The sequence below is a fragment of the Gavialis gangeticus genome, unplaced genomic scaffold (assembly GCF_001723915.1).
Source record: "Gavialis gangeticus isolate Ggan-Ray unplaced genomic scaffold, GavGan_comp1, whole genome shotgun sequence".
NCBI lineage: Eukaryota > Metazoa > Chordata > Crocodylia > Gavialidae > Gavialis > Gavialis gangeticus.
This window is the reverse complement of record NW_017728996.1, coordinates 39,752,201-39,765,479: the sequence shown is the minus strand read 5'-3', so window position 1 is coordinate 39,765,479 and position 13,279 is coordinate 39,752,201. Positions and strand designations below refer to the sequence as shown.

Genomic DNA, 13,279 nt, shown 5'->3' with positions numbered 1-13,279 from the left:
TTGACTTACTATAAATTGCAGTTGGTGTTTCTTTCAACCTCCCTTATGTCTGATAGAATCCAGATCTTCCTGTGTGTGGACAGCGTGGAGAGTATATGTCCAGGTGTGGCAGGAGAACTAAGGGTTATGTGTTGTTTTAGAATGGTAGGTCACTCTTGGCTCCATAGGGTGGTCATTGGATTTTTTTTTTAGGGCTGTCCAGGTCTCTCACACAAGGACATCTCTTTTGAGTGTGAATTTATCCAGGTCTTTATTTAGCTGGCAACTTGCTTTGTGCACTGACCCAACAGAATCTTTAAGGATAATAAACCACCATACTACCTCTTTCCTTGGACATATGGTACAGTCCAACGGGGTCCAAGAGAGCGTATGTGAAAAGATCATCATAATGAAGTACCTTCACAGAAGAAATTATTTGAAACAATAACCTAAGAGCCTTGGCATTACATATATTGAAACAATATTAATACAGAGAGGTTTCGTGTTTAGACTGACATTCACTTAAAATTTCCAAATTTAAGTGATCTTGCCCGCATATTGATCAATTATTTGACTACCCTCGAAGCTATATTCCTTCAAACCAAACAGGTTTTACTACCAGATGAGTCAGGGCTGATTAATATATGAAGTTTACTAATACTTTGCATTACTCCTTTTCAGTAAGCTCTTGACTCTCTGCATCATGCAGGCTTATGTCCCCAATTCTGTCAGTCACAAAGATGATTATTTGTGACAGATTTTTTTGTGCAGCTGCTTAAGAAGTGAGTCTGGAAAGTTTTGGAAGCAACATTTTTCTGCCTCCTTTGAACATCATGTTTAAAGCAGGCTGGGGTGGGGGGGGATAATGTTAGCTACCAGATAGGTAAGATTTCAAACTGTGGCCCTAGGGCCAAATTTAGCCATGATTGATAAAGATAACGGTCTCTTGTGAAGTGCCTGCATTCCACGTGTAACTGGCCCTGTAAGTCTTGTCAGCTATTTTCTTCTGTTAATTGTGTGATCTACATGAAGTTCTTAAAATGTTGTAGCTTCTCTTGTCCACTTGTACTTAAAGTTGTGACCTGGAAGTGGTTCTTTAATATTTCTGAAATGCAGCCTGATATCACAATGTGAATAAATATGAACTTCAATATCTCCCAAAAGAACTAATTTTATACCATACAGGTCTTGCTTGGCTTGGCTTCATCCCAGACCTGTACAGTTTTGAATTGGTTAGTTTTCCAAGGATCTTCATGGAGTAGTTGTCCTGTTTGCTAGTAAAAAATCTTTATACTTCACATAGGAAAGCAAGAGATGTTTTGTTTTATGATTAATAATAAATATCCTTTCTTTGTATAAGGGTTACTTTCTGAAAATCTGTTTTTCATTGAGGGCTTCTTTTAACAAAGTCTTAACCTTGTAGTAATATCTTGCTGAGCAACAGCTGTTACAGTACATTTCAGAGAACTGCAACTCTTGTGTTTGTGTAGCAACAAACATGTGCGCATGTTGTTATACAATCAGTGGGGTGCAGCTTGTGTGTATGTTCATAGCCAAAGTGTGACCTGACTAGTAAGAAGGCATATGAGGATCTGCTGTACTACATATTGCAGCACTAGCTACTCACAGCAGGGGCAACAGCATGAGGGGGAAAGAGGATTCCTGTCAGCCTTGAATCTGGGTCCTCAGCCTGGCCAGAATGGCTGCTCATGCCAGCCTGCTACCCTACATCTGGTCACCAGGCTTCACATGGCTGTCTTGAAGCCCACAGCAGGGCCTAGCCCTCCCCAGCTCACTGGAACTGGAGTCAGCCTACATAAACCCCGACCTTGGAAGCAGAAGCATCCAGGCAACTGGGCTCAACCTGATCCTAGACTGCTTTGCTCTTCCTTTTGGCTCGTGCTCCAACTCTGCTCTCTGCTTGATCTTCAGCTTCCTGACTCGGCTTCTTCCTAGACCCTCCTCTCAGACTGACCTCTTTACTTCCTGCTCTGGCTGTACCTGGATTCTGCTCACTTGTGACTCTGGGTGGCACCGCAGTCCCCATGTGGCCCTTGACTCGGGTTCCCACAACCCAGTATGACAGTTCTTTAGAGCTATTGCACCTCCTTTTGTGCAGGTGGAAATGGCACAGGGGAGAGCCTGGGCAAAGCCCAGTCATGCTGGGAACTCGGCTGTAGACCTTGTATTGTTTGCTCCCTTTTTATAAGCCCGGGTGAAACCAAGAGCCACATAAAGTCTACTCTTAGTTTAGTACAATAAAATACTGTTTTTCACTCTGGTCAAAGTCAGAATTGAGCCAAAGATAAGAATTTAAGTGAAAAAATAAAATTTAGGTTTATTAAAGGCTAGCTTTAATTTTCTTGGCAATGAAGGATACACTGAATGAAAATACAACTTGTTTATACTAGCTACTATTTAACTTGTACATCTTCTTTCTGATTTGTTATAATTTCTTAACAATTACCAAAGGCTGGCAAATCCCTTTAAAAGGTTGATTTGGTCATAAACCATAACGTTTTCTTTTTGGAACTGTATGGAGAGCTGTCTGTAGAAATAGATTAGCTTGTACTTGTTCAGGAACCAGATCCCATAAGGTACACAATTTTCTGTTACCTATTGACTTTGTAAGAAAATTTCCTATAGCAACGGTGCTTACTATATATCATTTGGGGCAAGACCATATTTGCTTTTTGTTAGATCCGAAGGGTTTTATGTGGTAAATGTGGTAGAGAGAGAGTTTCTAGTGGCTTAATTAATGACATGGGGGGGTGGGAAATATTATTCAACTGGTGCTTATACTGTAAGGCCACCTTACTAGTCAGCAATAAATGTAAAGCAACAACAAAAAATAAAGTATCTTATGATTGCACATAAACATAGCAACATCATGACTTTCAGGAGTTGCCTGAGATGGGGTACACAGTGCAGTGCATCTCCATAGTACCTTTGTTTTGACACTATTAAATAGAAATTGTGGTTCTCAGAAAATTAAAATCCCTTCCATTTTGTTTCCTAAGTGTCTATTTAGAGCACACTAGGCCTATGTGATTCTGAAGTATTTTTCAAACAAAGTTTGTTTGGTTTTTTGTTTTGTTTTTTTTTTTTTACTTGTGGAAGATTTAATTGCAAATTGCACATAGAATAAAAAAATCTATTATCTGTACAAAAACAAGAATATATTTGCATTTCATCAGCTGTGACTGTGGTTCTGTTAGCTGCTACATGCTGGTTCAGAGGCCATGAGTCATTGTCACATACTGGTGTGATTGTTGCTTTTCTCAGCAACTGGATGGTACAAGCAACCTACAGTAAGCTGCTGAACACACTGTGCATCATTTTGCCTTAGAAGGAAGAAATAATGGAAAGGAAAGGAAGCAATCAAGCAAAGGAAACCAGACTTCCTACCCCTTCAGGAAGATTTTTGTAACAGAAAGTTTGCATTAATTTGATATGAAGAAATAATAGCCAGTTATGATTAATTTGATATTAAGCAATAATAATTAGCTGAGTGTAAAATAGGTGGCCATTGACCTTTAGGTAAAGAACTTTGTTTATTTCACTTACTAAAATATGCATGTGTTTTTATTTTATTAGTTGGATCCATAATTATATCTCAATCGAGGAGAATGTGTGGACAAAATGCTTCCCCCCCCCCCGACATCAATAAAATCAGGATTTCGCACTGTTTCCATGGTAGTGCTTTACAGTTTTTTATAATTTACTTAGATAAAATGCATAATACCTTTTCAGTGAAAATTCAGCAGCAGGAATAATCCCTGTAGAAGTATACTGAGAATATATGAGATATACTTTCAAATATGACAAATATCAGGACAGTATAATTCATTGTTTGGCTGAAAATGACTTTATTCAGAAATATAATTGGACTTATTTAGCAAATATAAGCTATTTTGTTCTACATTTTTAAGTGGTTGGTATGATGTGCAGAATATTGCAGTGCATAGATTTATATTTGAAATATTCCTTACCAGTTGGGAGATCAGGAAAGTATTTATAAAGATCAGCCAGATAAGAATGGCTTCCTTAAGCTAAGTACAGTGTTACCTTGAAAATGTGTTTAGTGCCCCTTAATTATGTTGGGATGCAGGGAGGAAAAATCCTGATGCTAAGTGAAAGGTGGTGCTTTGTATGGTTCTGACAAGTTTTGTATAAATAAGATGTGTCATTGATTGTGATGATACAAAGAGTGTGTAACAATGACATAAACTGTCATTGTGAGTTCTGGGTGGGTCCTTCTTGGTTGCCAGCTCAAGGGATAGAGGAGTTGGGAAGAACAGATACTTTCGTCCTTGTAATAGCATGTTTGGCAACAGTCTGGGAGTTGGATTAGGAGTTGCCTTTGGTGTCATTCCTCTTGTTGTGCTGGTCATCACTGCTGTAGTTAAAAGGGATGCATTCTGGCATTTTTTTGGAAGGCTGATTGATGCATCCTCTCAAACAAAAGAGATAAAACAAGTTGATGATGATGATCATGATTTACAGAGCTCGCAGCAGGAAGACCACTTTAGTTCAATACAGAAGAGAGAAAACACAGATTCCCCATCAAGTACATTGCCAAGGCAAGGAAAATAGCAATATCATATGCATTAATGTAGCTGCTGATAAGATAAAGGAGGGTACAAATGCCAAGCACTAATATGCAAATGTTTATGTTGCAAATATATGAATGTAAAGGTTATGCAGTATGGCCCTGGTCCAGCAGAACCTTTAAATATACTTTCAAGTTGAAGTATGGGGATAATCATTGGGATAATTCTTGTGCTTAAAGATGCACATCCATGCTCTGCTGGATTGAAATCTTTTGACACCTTGTCCAGGGACACACATTGCACATAAACTGGTATAAGTAATCGTAAACTGGTTCATATCTGTAACGCAACAGAAATTCAGTGCGCATAAACTACTTTCAAAATGGCCAAAACCAGTTTAAGATAAGCCTGGATGGTTGTAGTATGAGCTTTAGCTGATTTAAGTTAAATCAGTTATTGCTCTGTCCTTAATTCCCTCTAGATTCAAATTTAACTCAGTCCCCCAGCATCCCAGGATGCTTTGCACCTCTCCCACAAGCTCCCCCTCAAAGGGTGGGCAAGCTAGCCTTGGCCTAAACTGTCTGCTCCAGCTGAGCAGGGAGGCGTGCTCTAGTACCCCCAGCTTCTGGCCTGGGCCACTGCAAGCAGGTGGCTGCATTGCCAAAATCAAAAGTGAATGTTTGTTTACTGCTTTTTAGTTCAATCTATGACGCTTAGACTAACCTGCAGAAATTGAATCAGTTCAGCCTTGGGCTGTTTGTCTGTCTGTACATAGCCGGCCTGGTTAAAGAGGTTTTACTTTACAATTGCTTTTCTGCGAAAAAAAAAAAAAAAAAACTTACTAAAATAATATTTTAAACCCCAACAAATACTGAAGAAAAGGAAATTGTAGAGATTTGAAGGATTAGAGTTGGTTACCAGAGCAGTTGCTCATTGGCACAGTTTGTGCCAGGCTAGGGCAGAGATGAATTGTAAGTGCCAATAGTATAGTACTTTTATAAGCATACAGTGAATCTATCAACAAAGTAAGTTAGACCTTACTGGTTTTGTTTTATTTTTTAGACAAATATATAAATTGGGTGATTTTGTTTGAGGAAAAAAATGTTTGGTTTTCATCATTTATAGCATAGTGAGATAAACAAACATATCCAAAATGATTCATTACTCTTATTTATTTTGTCTTCTTCATAGATGGATGTCTTGTAGCCAACCAATAAGTTCAACTACTGCTGCATGTCTGGCAGCACTTCTACATGATCACATGACTCTTGATATGGATGCAGTCCTGTCAGACTTTGTTCGATCCACAGGGGCAGAACCGGGCTTGGCAAGAGATCTGCTGGAAGGTAAGCATATCTCATAAACCTTCAACTCGTATTCCTCATATTTCTTGCTGTAAAGTTAAAGGTTTCCCATTTACAGGCCATTGAGGCCCATTGGAGAAAAAGCTCCACTGTTTCTTTAACCTCAGCATGAGGAGGAGATGATGTAGTTAGCACTAGACTCTAGCTGACTTTGCTGCCAGGTAGCTCCTGGTACGCATTGGATAGGAGACTGGGTGGGCCTCAGCACTGTGCTGGAAGTGGAAATGATGAGTGGGAATCTACTGCCCACCCTTGGGATTGTACCCAGGTCCTTCCAGTCACCCACTGACCAAGCTTTGTGGCTTCCACTTTCATGCAGTGGTAAATAAAATATGAGAGAGATTTTTAAAAGCTTCTTGTTTCGTCTGTTAGATCACTGTTTCCTTAACATTTGTGCCAAGGAGCCAAGAATTGTGACAGATTAATCGCACAAGTTTTCACCACTTCAGCTGTTTTCAGTAAAGGCTTTAGAAAAGCCTAGTATGGTGTTAGAGGCTGCATTCTAGATTACTAATAATCTTATCTAAAGTGAAGGAAAAGATCCCTATTCTGTCATTTTTGCTGTCTGAAGACTGCCCGTCAGCTTTTTTTGCTCACTGTTTACAGAAGAGGTTTGAGTGCAGTGTGGAATCAAATGTCTGCGTAAATCTGCTGGCCCCAAGCATAAATACTGTCTGGTAGCTGTTTAGCTGAACTTGGCAGCTCTGAGGTTTTTACTGCCCGGTTTGGGAACCTGTAACATCGTCTGTATTAGTCGTCAATAGAAAATCTCAGGGTACTTTAAATGGTTCCTTTGCTTACCTGAGGTTTCCACACTCTGAAATGGAAAACCATAATTTGGTGGTGCTGAAGTAATGTAGTTGAGATGGTCCAGGAAGTATGCAAGAGGCAAGGCTTTTTGTGGGTGATATCTTTTATTGGATCAATGGCAGGGTTGGCATAGACTTAGACAAGCTTTGGGGTACTGCACTACTCTTCCTTGGGTCTCTCTTCAGACTCTCAAAAGTGAAAAACCATAATGAAATTTGAGTATACTAAGTCGGTTAAGTAGTGTGAAAAATAAGGATTGATTGTGAATGTGTCCCCTAGTAGAAACGCCTAGATAGTATGTATGTAAAAATGCCCAGATCCAAGAGTTTGAAGGCAACATTGGCAAATGTTTAGACATTCCATCTTGGATTGTCAGCATTTAGCAGCTGTTGAGCACCTAATGTGTGTCAGAAATGTATGTTGGTGAATGCTATTCACAATAGCAGTTTTGGCTTTTATAGTATATAGGTTGATCAATTTGTATTTTAAAGTTATGGCTTGGCAATGATCTTTTTCTCCACTCCAGATATTTCAAGCGAAAGGGAATTAAATGCTATTAACTTGACCGTGTACACGCTCCAAAGTGTAATTTTACGATATTATGTACTTGTTCAGTTTCCCAAGACATGTTACATATAAACAGGTCTTTTGAATGTCTAAGTGCAAATGTTATTGATTTGCTGTATACAGTAAAAGGCCTTTGTTTTGTCAGACTCAGTTGATAAACCTGCCATTCTGGCCTGAAGTTTGTCATTATTTCAGCCTGGCTCACCTGGGCTGCAGTTCTTCCAAACTTACCTTGGGTTGCTTGTGGAGTAAAGTCCATCCTACTTGTAGAGAATAAGCATACCAGAACTGAGGTCTTGATGAAGAAATAAAGATCCTTTAATCAGTTAAAAATTAAGGGCTTTGTCCAGCATTAATATTACAAAGCTTTCTGGGCATGTGGACTTTGCATTTCAGACTGATTTGTTGAGGAACACAGCTGACTAAACTATGTAGGAAGAATTAAACAGTGAAGGTAACTGTGTAGGTGATACGACCCTTTAAAAAAAATCTTCCTGCTGTATTTGAGCCTTTGTAATCCTACTTAGTGGAGGAATTCACAGAAACACAGGACTTCTATAATTGATATACAAATGCCCCATTTTTCAGCATTGTTTTTTTGGTTTGTTTTTCCATGGAGGTACAGATTTTCCTACAAGCTGAAGTGAGGGTCTGGGAATCCATATTCCTGGATTCTAGAAATGGGTTTCATTTACTGTATTTTCCTTGCCTTGTTTTTTTTGTTTTTTTTTTCCCCCTGGAGAAAAGACATTCCTTACTTCTCAGGTAAATTATTAGGCATAACTGATGTTTGCCATAGACCTAGAGACCATCAGATAAATGATGCTGTAGGAGTCTGAAGGGTATTATTTTTGTTGTTTGTTCATTTATTCAGTAGAGGTATAAAACCATACTGTAAAGACTACCAAAAAAGTAGGCAACAAGCAGTTTAATTATTCTTAACAGACTAATTCATACTGTTTAATTTCATTAGACACATAGTCCCAATGCTGATCATTTCCTCCTACACGGGAATTTGTCTAGGTTGAAAAAAATTCTCAGTACTTCATGTGAAGATGTACTGCAAGGCCTTTACAGCATGCATGCTTATGACATCATCTTAGTGTATTAGCTGTTAACACAGGGGTGGACAAAATATGGCCTGCAGGCCAGATGCAGCCCACCAGGCCATTCTGTCTGGCCCATGGGGCCCCTAGAAGATTTTTAAAAAATAATATTTATTTGCCTCTGGTTCCTGTCAAAAGTGACAGGAGCCAGGAGCATTAGGACTCAGGGGAAGCCACAGCAGGCCCCTGGAACAGCACCCTGCCCCATGCCCCCCCAGCTGGAGGTACCATGGGGCTGTTCCACACTGTGCCAGAGCGGGAAGCTCAGGTAAGAGGGTATCGGGACTGCATATGCTGGTCCCCCCTGACCATGGGGCTGGGACGGGGGGCTGGGAGTGAGGGGGTGCGCGGGAGCCAGCGCTGGTGGGGCCCAGAGGGGGGTGGCTCCCCTCTCTCCCTGCTGGGGCAGCCCAGCCAGCTGCGCCCTGGGCTCCTGCCACCCTGCTTTGGGCCCTGCCAGCACTGGTCCTGGGGCACTGCCTGGCTGTCACTGGCTCCCAACCACCCTGTCCAGCCCTGGGGGCAGCATGGGGGTGCCTGGGGCCACTGGGGGCAGCACAAGCTAGTGTTGACTTGGCCTGGGGCGTGGGGAGGTGACACAGAACTTGCATCCCACGCCTGAGGGTTGGGGCAGTAATGGCCTGGCTGCTCCCCCTACAGGAGGCTCCATTGGGTGCTGCCACCCTGGGGGGAAGGCTGTGCCGGGAGCAGAGCCACAGTTGCTTTTCTGCTCCAGAAGCTCCTGTGGCCACCAGGGGCCCTGGGAAGCTCCTTGCCAGCCTCGGGGGCAGCGTGCATTGCCTCCCAAGGCTGCTGGTGGTGGCACGACCTTGCAGGGTCCTGGCCCAGGGCACGAGAAGCTCAGGGAGGCCACAGGAGCTTTTGGAGCGAAGAAACAGCTGCGGCTGTGCTTTGGCTTCTGGCACAGCCTCCTGGCTGTTCTGGGGCCGGGGGGCAAGCTGCTGCCAGTCTTCTGGGCCCCTTGTGGGTGGGGAGGGGCGGGCTTTCCCTTGGGGTGGCAGCACCCACCGAGAACACCCATGGGAGGGGCAGCCAGGCCATTGCCATCCAAAGCCTGAGGTACAGGATGCAACTTCCGCACTGCATCTCTTGGCTTCCCATGTCCTGGGCCATGTGCCACCTTCAGCAGCCTCAGGTGGCCCCCTGAACTGCCTCCAGGGCTGGCCAGGTCTTCCCCAGGGCCCCTGGCCTCCTGGAAGCTGCAGGAGCTTCTGAAGCAGAAAAGCAGCTGCAGCTCTGCTCTGGCTCCTGGTGCAGCCTCCCCATTTGCCCTGGGGCTGGGGCCTGCGTTGCCGCTGGGCCCGTGCAGGGTGGCTGGGGGCTGGGTCTTCCCCCTGGGGTGGTGGCAACCCCTGGGCTGCCCGTGGCGGGGGGGCAGGGGCAGCCAGGCCTTTGCTGCCTCAAGCCTCTGGCATGTGATGCAAGTTCCACACCACCTCCCTGGGCTTTTCATGTCCTGGGCCATGTCCCTACCTGCTCATGCTGCCACCACCAGCTCCAGTTGCCCCCTGCACTGCCCTTCGAGCCTGACAGGCCCTTCCCCAGCAGCCTCTGACCTCCTGGCAGCAGAAGGAGCCACCAGAGTGCACATATGGCCATGAGGCTTCAGGCAGCAAGGGCCTGGCTGGCTCCCCCCGGCAACCCTTCTTGCAAGGGGGCAGGCAGGGGATGGGGCCTGGCAGGGATCCCCCCATGGTCCCCTCCCCTCCCTCCAGCCTCCCCTTCCCCGCCCCCTACTTACCAGCTGGCAACAGTGTTGAAACAGTAAAACTGTTTTGATGAAACAAAATGGAACCATGCTTTCAAAACAAAACTAAACTTGAAATGAAACACTGTCCCCCTGAAATGTCGAAGCAGACATCGAAGCAGAACGGTGCAGTTTCCCACAGCCCTAACATCTATCAAGTGTTTGTGGCTGTAAAGACAAGAGTTTGGGGTGTAAAATATCTCCCCTCCCCCAAAAAAGGATGCTGTCACAGACTGAGTCAAGCTTCCTAAACATTGTTACCTAAATTAGCTCTCATTTTTCATTGTCAGGGTGATCATGTTAGCACGGAGGAATTTCAGGCAATTGTAGTTTGCCCCTTGGTAGTGTGGTGTTTTTAACATTGTAGTGTGGTAACAATATGCAAATCTGCAAAGTCAGACAAGGTGAGGTTATGATCTAGGGCTGAAGCATAAGGGAAAAGGCACTTTAATGAAAAAACTTACCTTGGGTAATCAGACCCTGCCTTTCAGAGGTGTCCTAGACAGAAATGCCTGAGAGCACAGTGCATGCGGGCATGGGGGAGGTGGTATGTGCTGAATCCTGCAGAGTGCAGGGGGACAGTGCTAAGTGTATGTGTGGGAGGTGCTGAGCAGAGTCTATATTAGACCAGAAGGCTGGTGACCTTCTCACTCCCCCTTAGTTACACTACTACTGTCTGAGCAAAACCAAAAAGGGATTTAATTCAACTTGCATCTGGACCACAGAGTAGTGAACTACATTATTTCAAGATTTAATTCACACCCAGTAGAATGTCTTGCAGTCCTGGGAGCAAGAATTTCTCTTTATTCTATGCTTTCAAGTAAGAGAGAAGAAATAAATTTGCTACTTTTCAGAGTATCTGACTTTGAAGCCTTTTCAGGTGCTCATGAGTTCTGGAAATCAGACTCTGCAAACATCCCGAATCTCAGAGTTTTGTTAAACAGGAACAGAAGTTTGCCATACAAGGACATGTCTAAAATACAGATCTAAGATATAAATAGTGACCTTAATAGTGCGCTAAAATCAAACCAACTTGTTTTTCTTTGTATCTGAGACATCAATGCCACCCTTATCTGAATAACTGTTTTTTAAAACAGTTATAATGGCCACATAAAGTAACCAGTTTGAGGTGGAAGTGCAGTAAAAAGGAGCCTGAGTTCATATTTGTCCAAAAATCCTTTGTATGCCGTTTTCTCCTTTGCTAACATTATTTGTCAGGCCTGAAAGGTCAGTTACGCATCACTTACTTTTGCTACTTAGGAGGTACTTAGATGTACTTAGGTATGTTAGACTTGGAGTTTGGTTTTAACTCTTGCTTTTATAACATCTAATTTTACTTTGCCAAGTCAATTCTCTCAGTGTCTGAATTAGAATAATAGAAAATTAGGGTTGGAAGGGACCTCAGGAGCTCATCTAGTCCAACCCCTTGCTCAAAGCAGGATCATCCCCAACTAGATCATCCCAGCCAAGGCTTTGTTAAGTCAGATCTTAGATACCTCCAAGTATGGAGATTCCACCACCTCTCTGGGTAACCTGTTCCACTGCTTCACCTCCCTCCTAGTGAGAGTTTTTCCTAATATCCAACTTAAACCTCCCTTGTTCGATCAGAGTTGTAAAGAGTTCTTCTTTAGAATTTCACACACTAGATATAAAGAAGCTTTCTTCATTTAGGATACATGCTACTAATGAGGAAGATTTATAGCTGCAATTTGACAACTATGAAGTTAAGAGTAGTTTAAAAGTAAAAACCCACATTTGCTAGATGTAAATATTTGAGAAACATTCTTTAACCACAGAGTATAATAGTGTTAAATTGAGAAACTATGTATATTTGAGGGTTATGGCATCCTGAATTCTCCAAAAGAAGCACGGAAGACAGAGGCAGTTTATCCATCACTCAACCTCAGAAGACTTTATTCCTCTTTTGGACCCCAAACCTGCTGGCAAATGAGCAAACCTTCCCAAGGGCAATGGAAATGAGTGGGGAGACATCACCATCACCCACAAGCTGCAAGATGATTGTAATATTAAAATGTGCCTGTCAAGTGTAGGAATGAGTGAGTCTGGCATTGCTATCACAGGAATCTGACTTGTCTTCCTAGTTAAATACTTGAACAAATATTAAGAGAAAAAATAAACAAACTGCCATTCTGCCTAATTGTTCTTTTGCCTCAGGATTTTATGCAGGGCATAATATTATTCAGTGTGCATGTGATGCCTCCGAGAGATGATGTTTTCAGAACATATATGACATGTTTGTGCCTTGTACAATATGCAGACGGTAGTTATATGTTTCCCTCTCAGGATGAGATTTGGTGCTACACTACTTAGAAGCACAACACAGAAATCTCTGCCTTGAAAGGAAAGGGTAGTGGGTTAAAGTGGCCTTAATGTACTCTGCACTTTCCTCATCCTAAACTGCTTGGGGATTTGAACAGCCTTCAGCACTGTGTAGGCAATCCCATGGGTCTGCTCAAGTTACAGCAGCCTCCCACCTCTTCCCTGGGCGCAACCGTGCTTCTCCATAGCAGTATGTGTTGCAGCCCGACCTCTGACAGGCCTTTTTTAGTTGCATTTCCTTCTCCCTATGCCAAGCCTTGCAGCCTTATGTCTTAGTTCTTGTTTTGGAAAGTTTCTCAGCTGGATATAGGACTTTTGTACCTCCCTTACATTGCATCAACTCTTTCATCCAGAACAAAAGGACTAGGGCAGGCGCATGGATTTTCTCCCAATGGTTAAGCTGAATTCTGGAGTAGTATTTGCTTTGCAGTAGCACCCAGAGGAAATGCATGCAGACAACAAAAGGACAGTCCTTGCCCCAGGGTGGTGGTTGTCTAAACAAATAGTTGAAAGCAAGTCATCTGAGGCTCAATCTTCATAAAAATGATTGACCCTGACTATTTCATGCCCTTTTCACCACTTCTGATAATGTTGAGCCAACATTGGTAATCAAAATTCATAATGTGAGGTTGAAGCCACTATGACAAAAAGATCTTCTTCCATCTACACCTAGCCAAGCGCTGACCACCTTTTCTCTCCAATGCCCATGTTACCACTATAATAGTGGCATAAATTGGACTGCAGGAATGGGTGTGTTCCCCCTCCCCCCCCGGCTCTGCCTTAAATCCATTT

At 43.0% G+C, this 13,279-nt stretch overlaps 1 protein-coding gene across 2 annotated transcripts in view; it reads left to right on the top strand.

Moving 5' to 3' along the window:
* Positions 1 to 13,279, top strand: part of OTUD7A (OTU deubiquitinase 7A) — a 224,118-nt gene that overhangs the window by 28,468 nt on the left and 182,371 nt on the right. Inside the window, exons 2-3 of one of the 2 annotated variants that reach the window (XM_019504355.1) lie at positions 3,987 to 3,990; positions 5,724 to 5,878. In XM_019504355.1, coding sequence (XP_019359900.1) covers positions 5,728 to 5,878 — 151 coding nt within the window. In that variant the 5' untranslated portion in view covers positions 3,987 to 3,990; positions 5,724 to 5,727. The remainder of the gene's footprint in view (positions 1 to 3,986; positions 3,991 to 5,723; positions 5,879 to 13,279) is intronic. The other variant, XM_019504354.1, reaches the window with a different exon arrangement.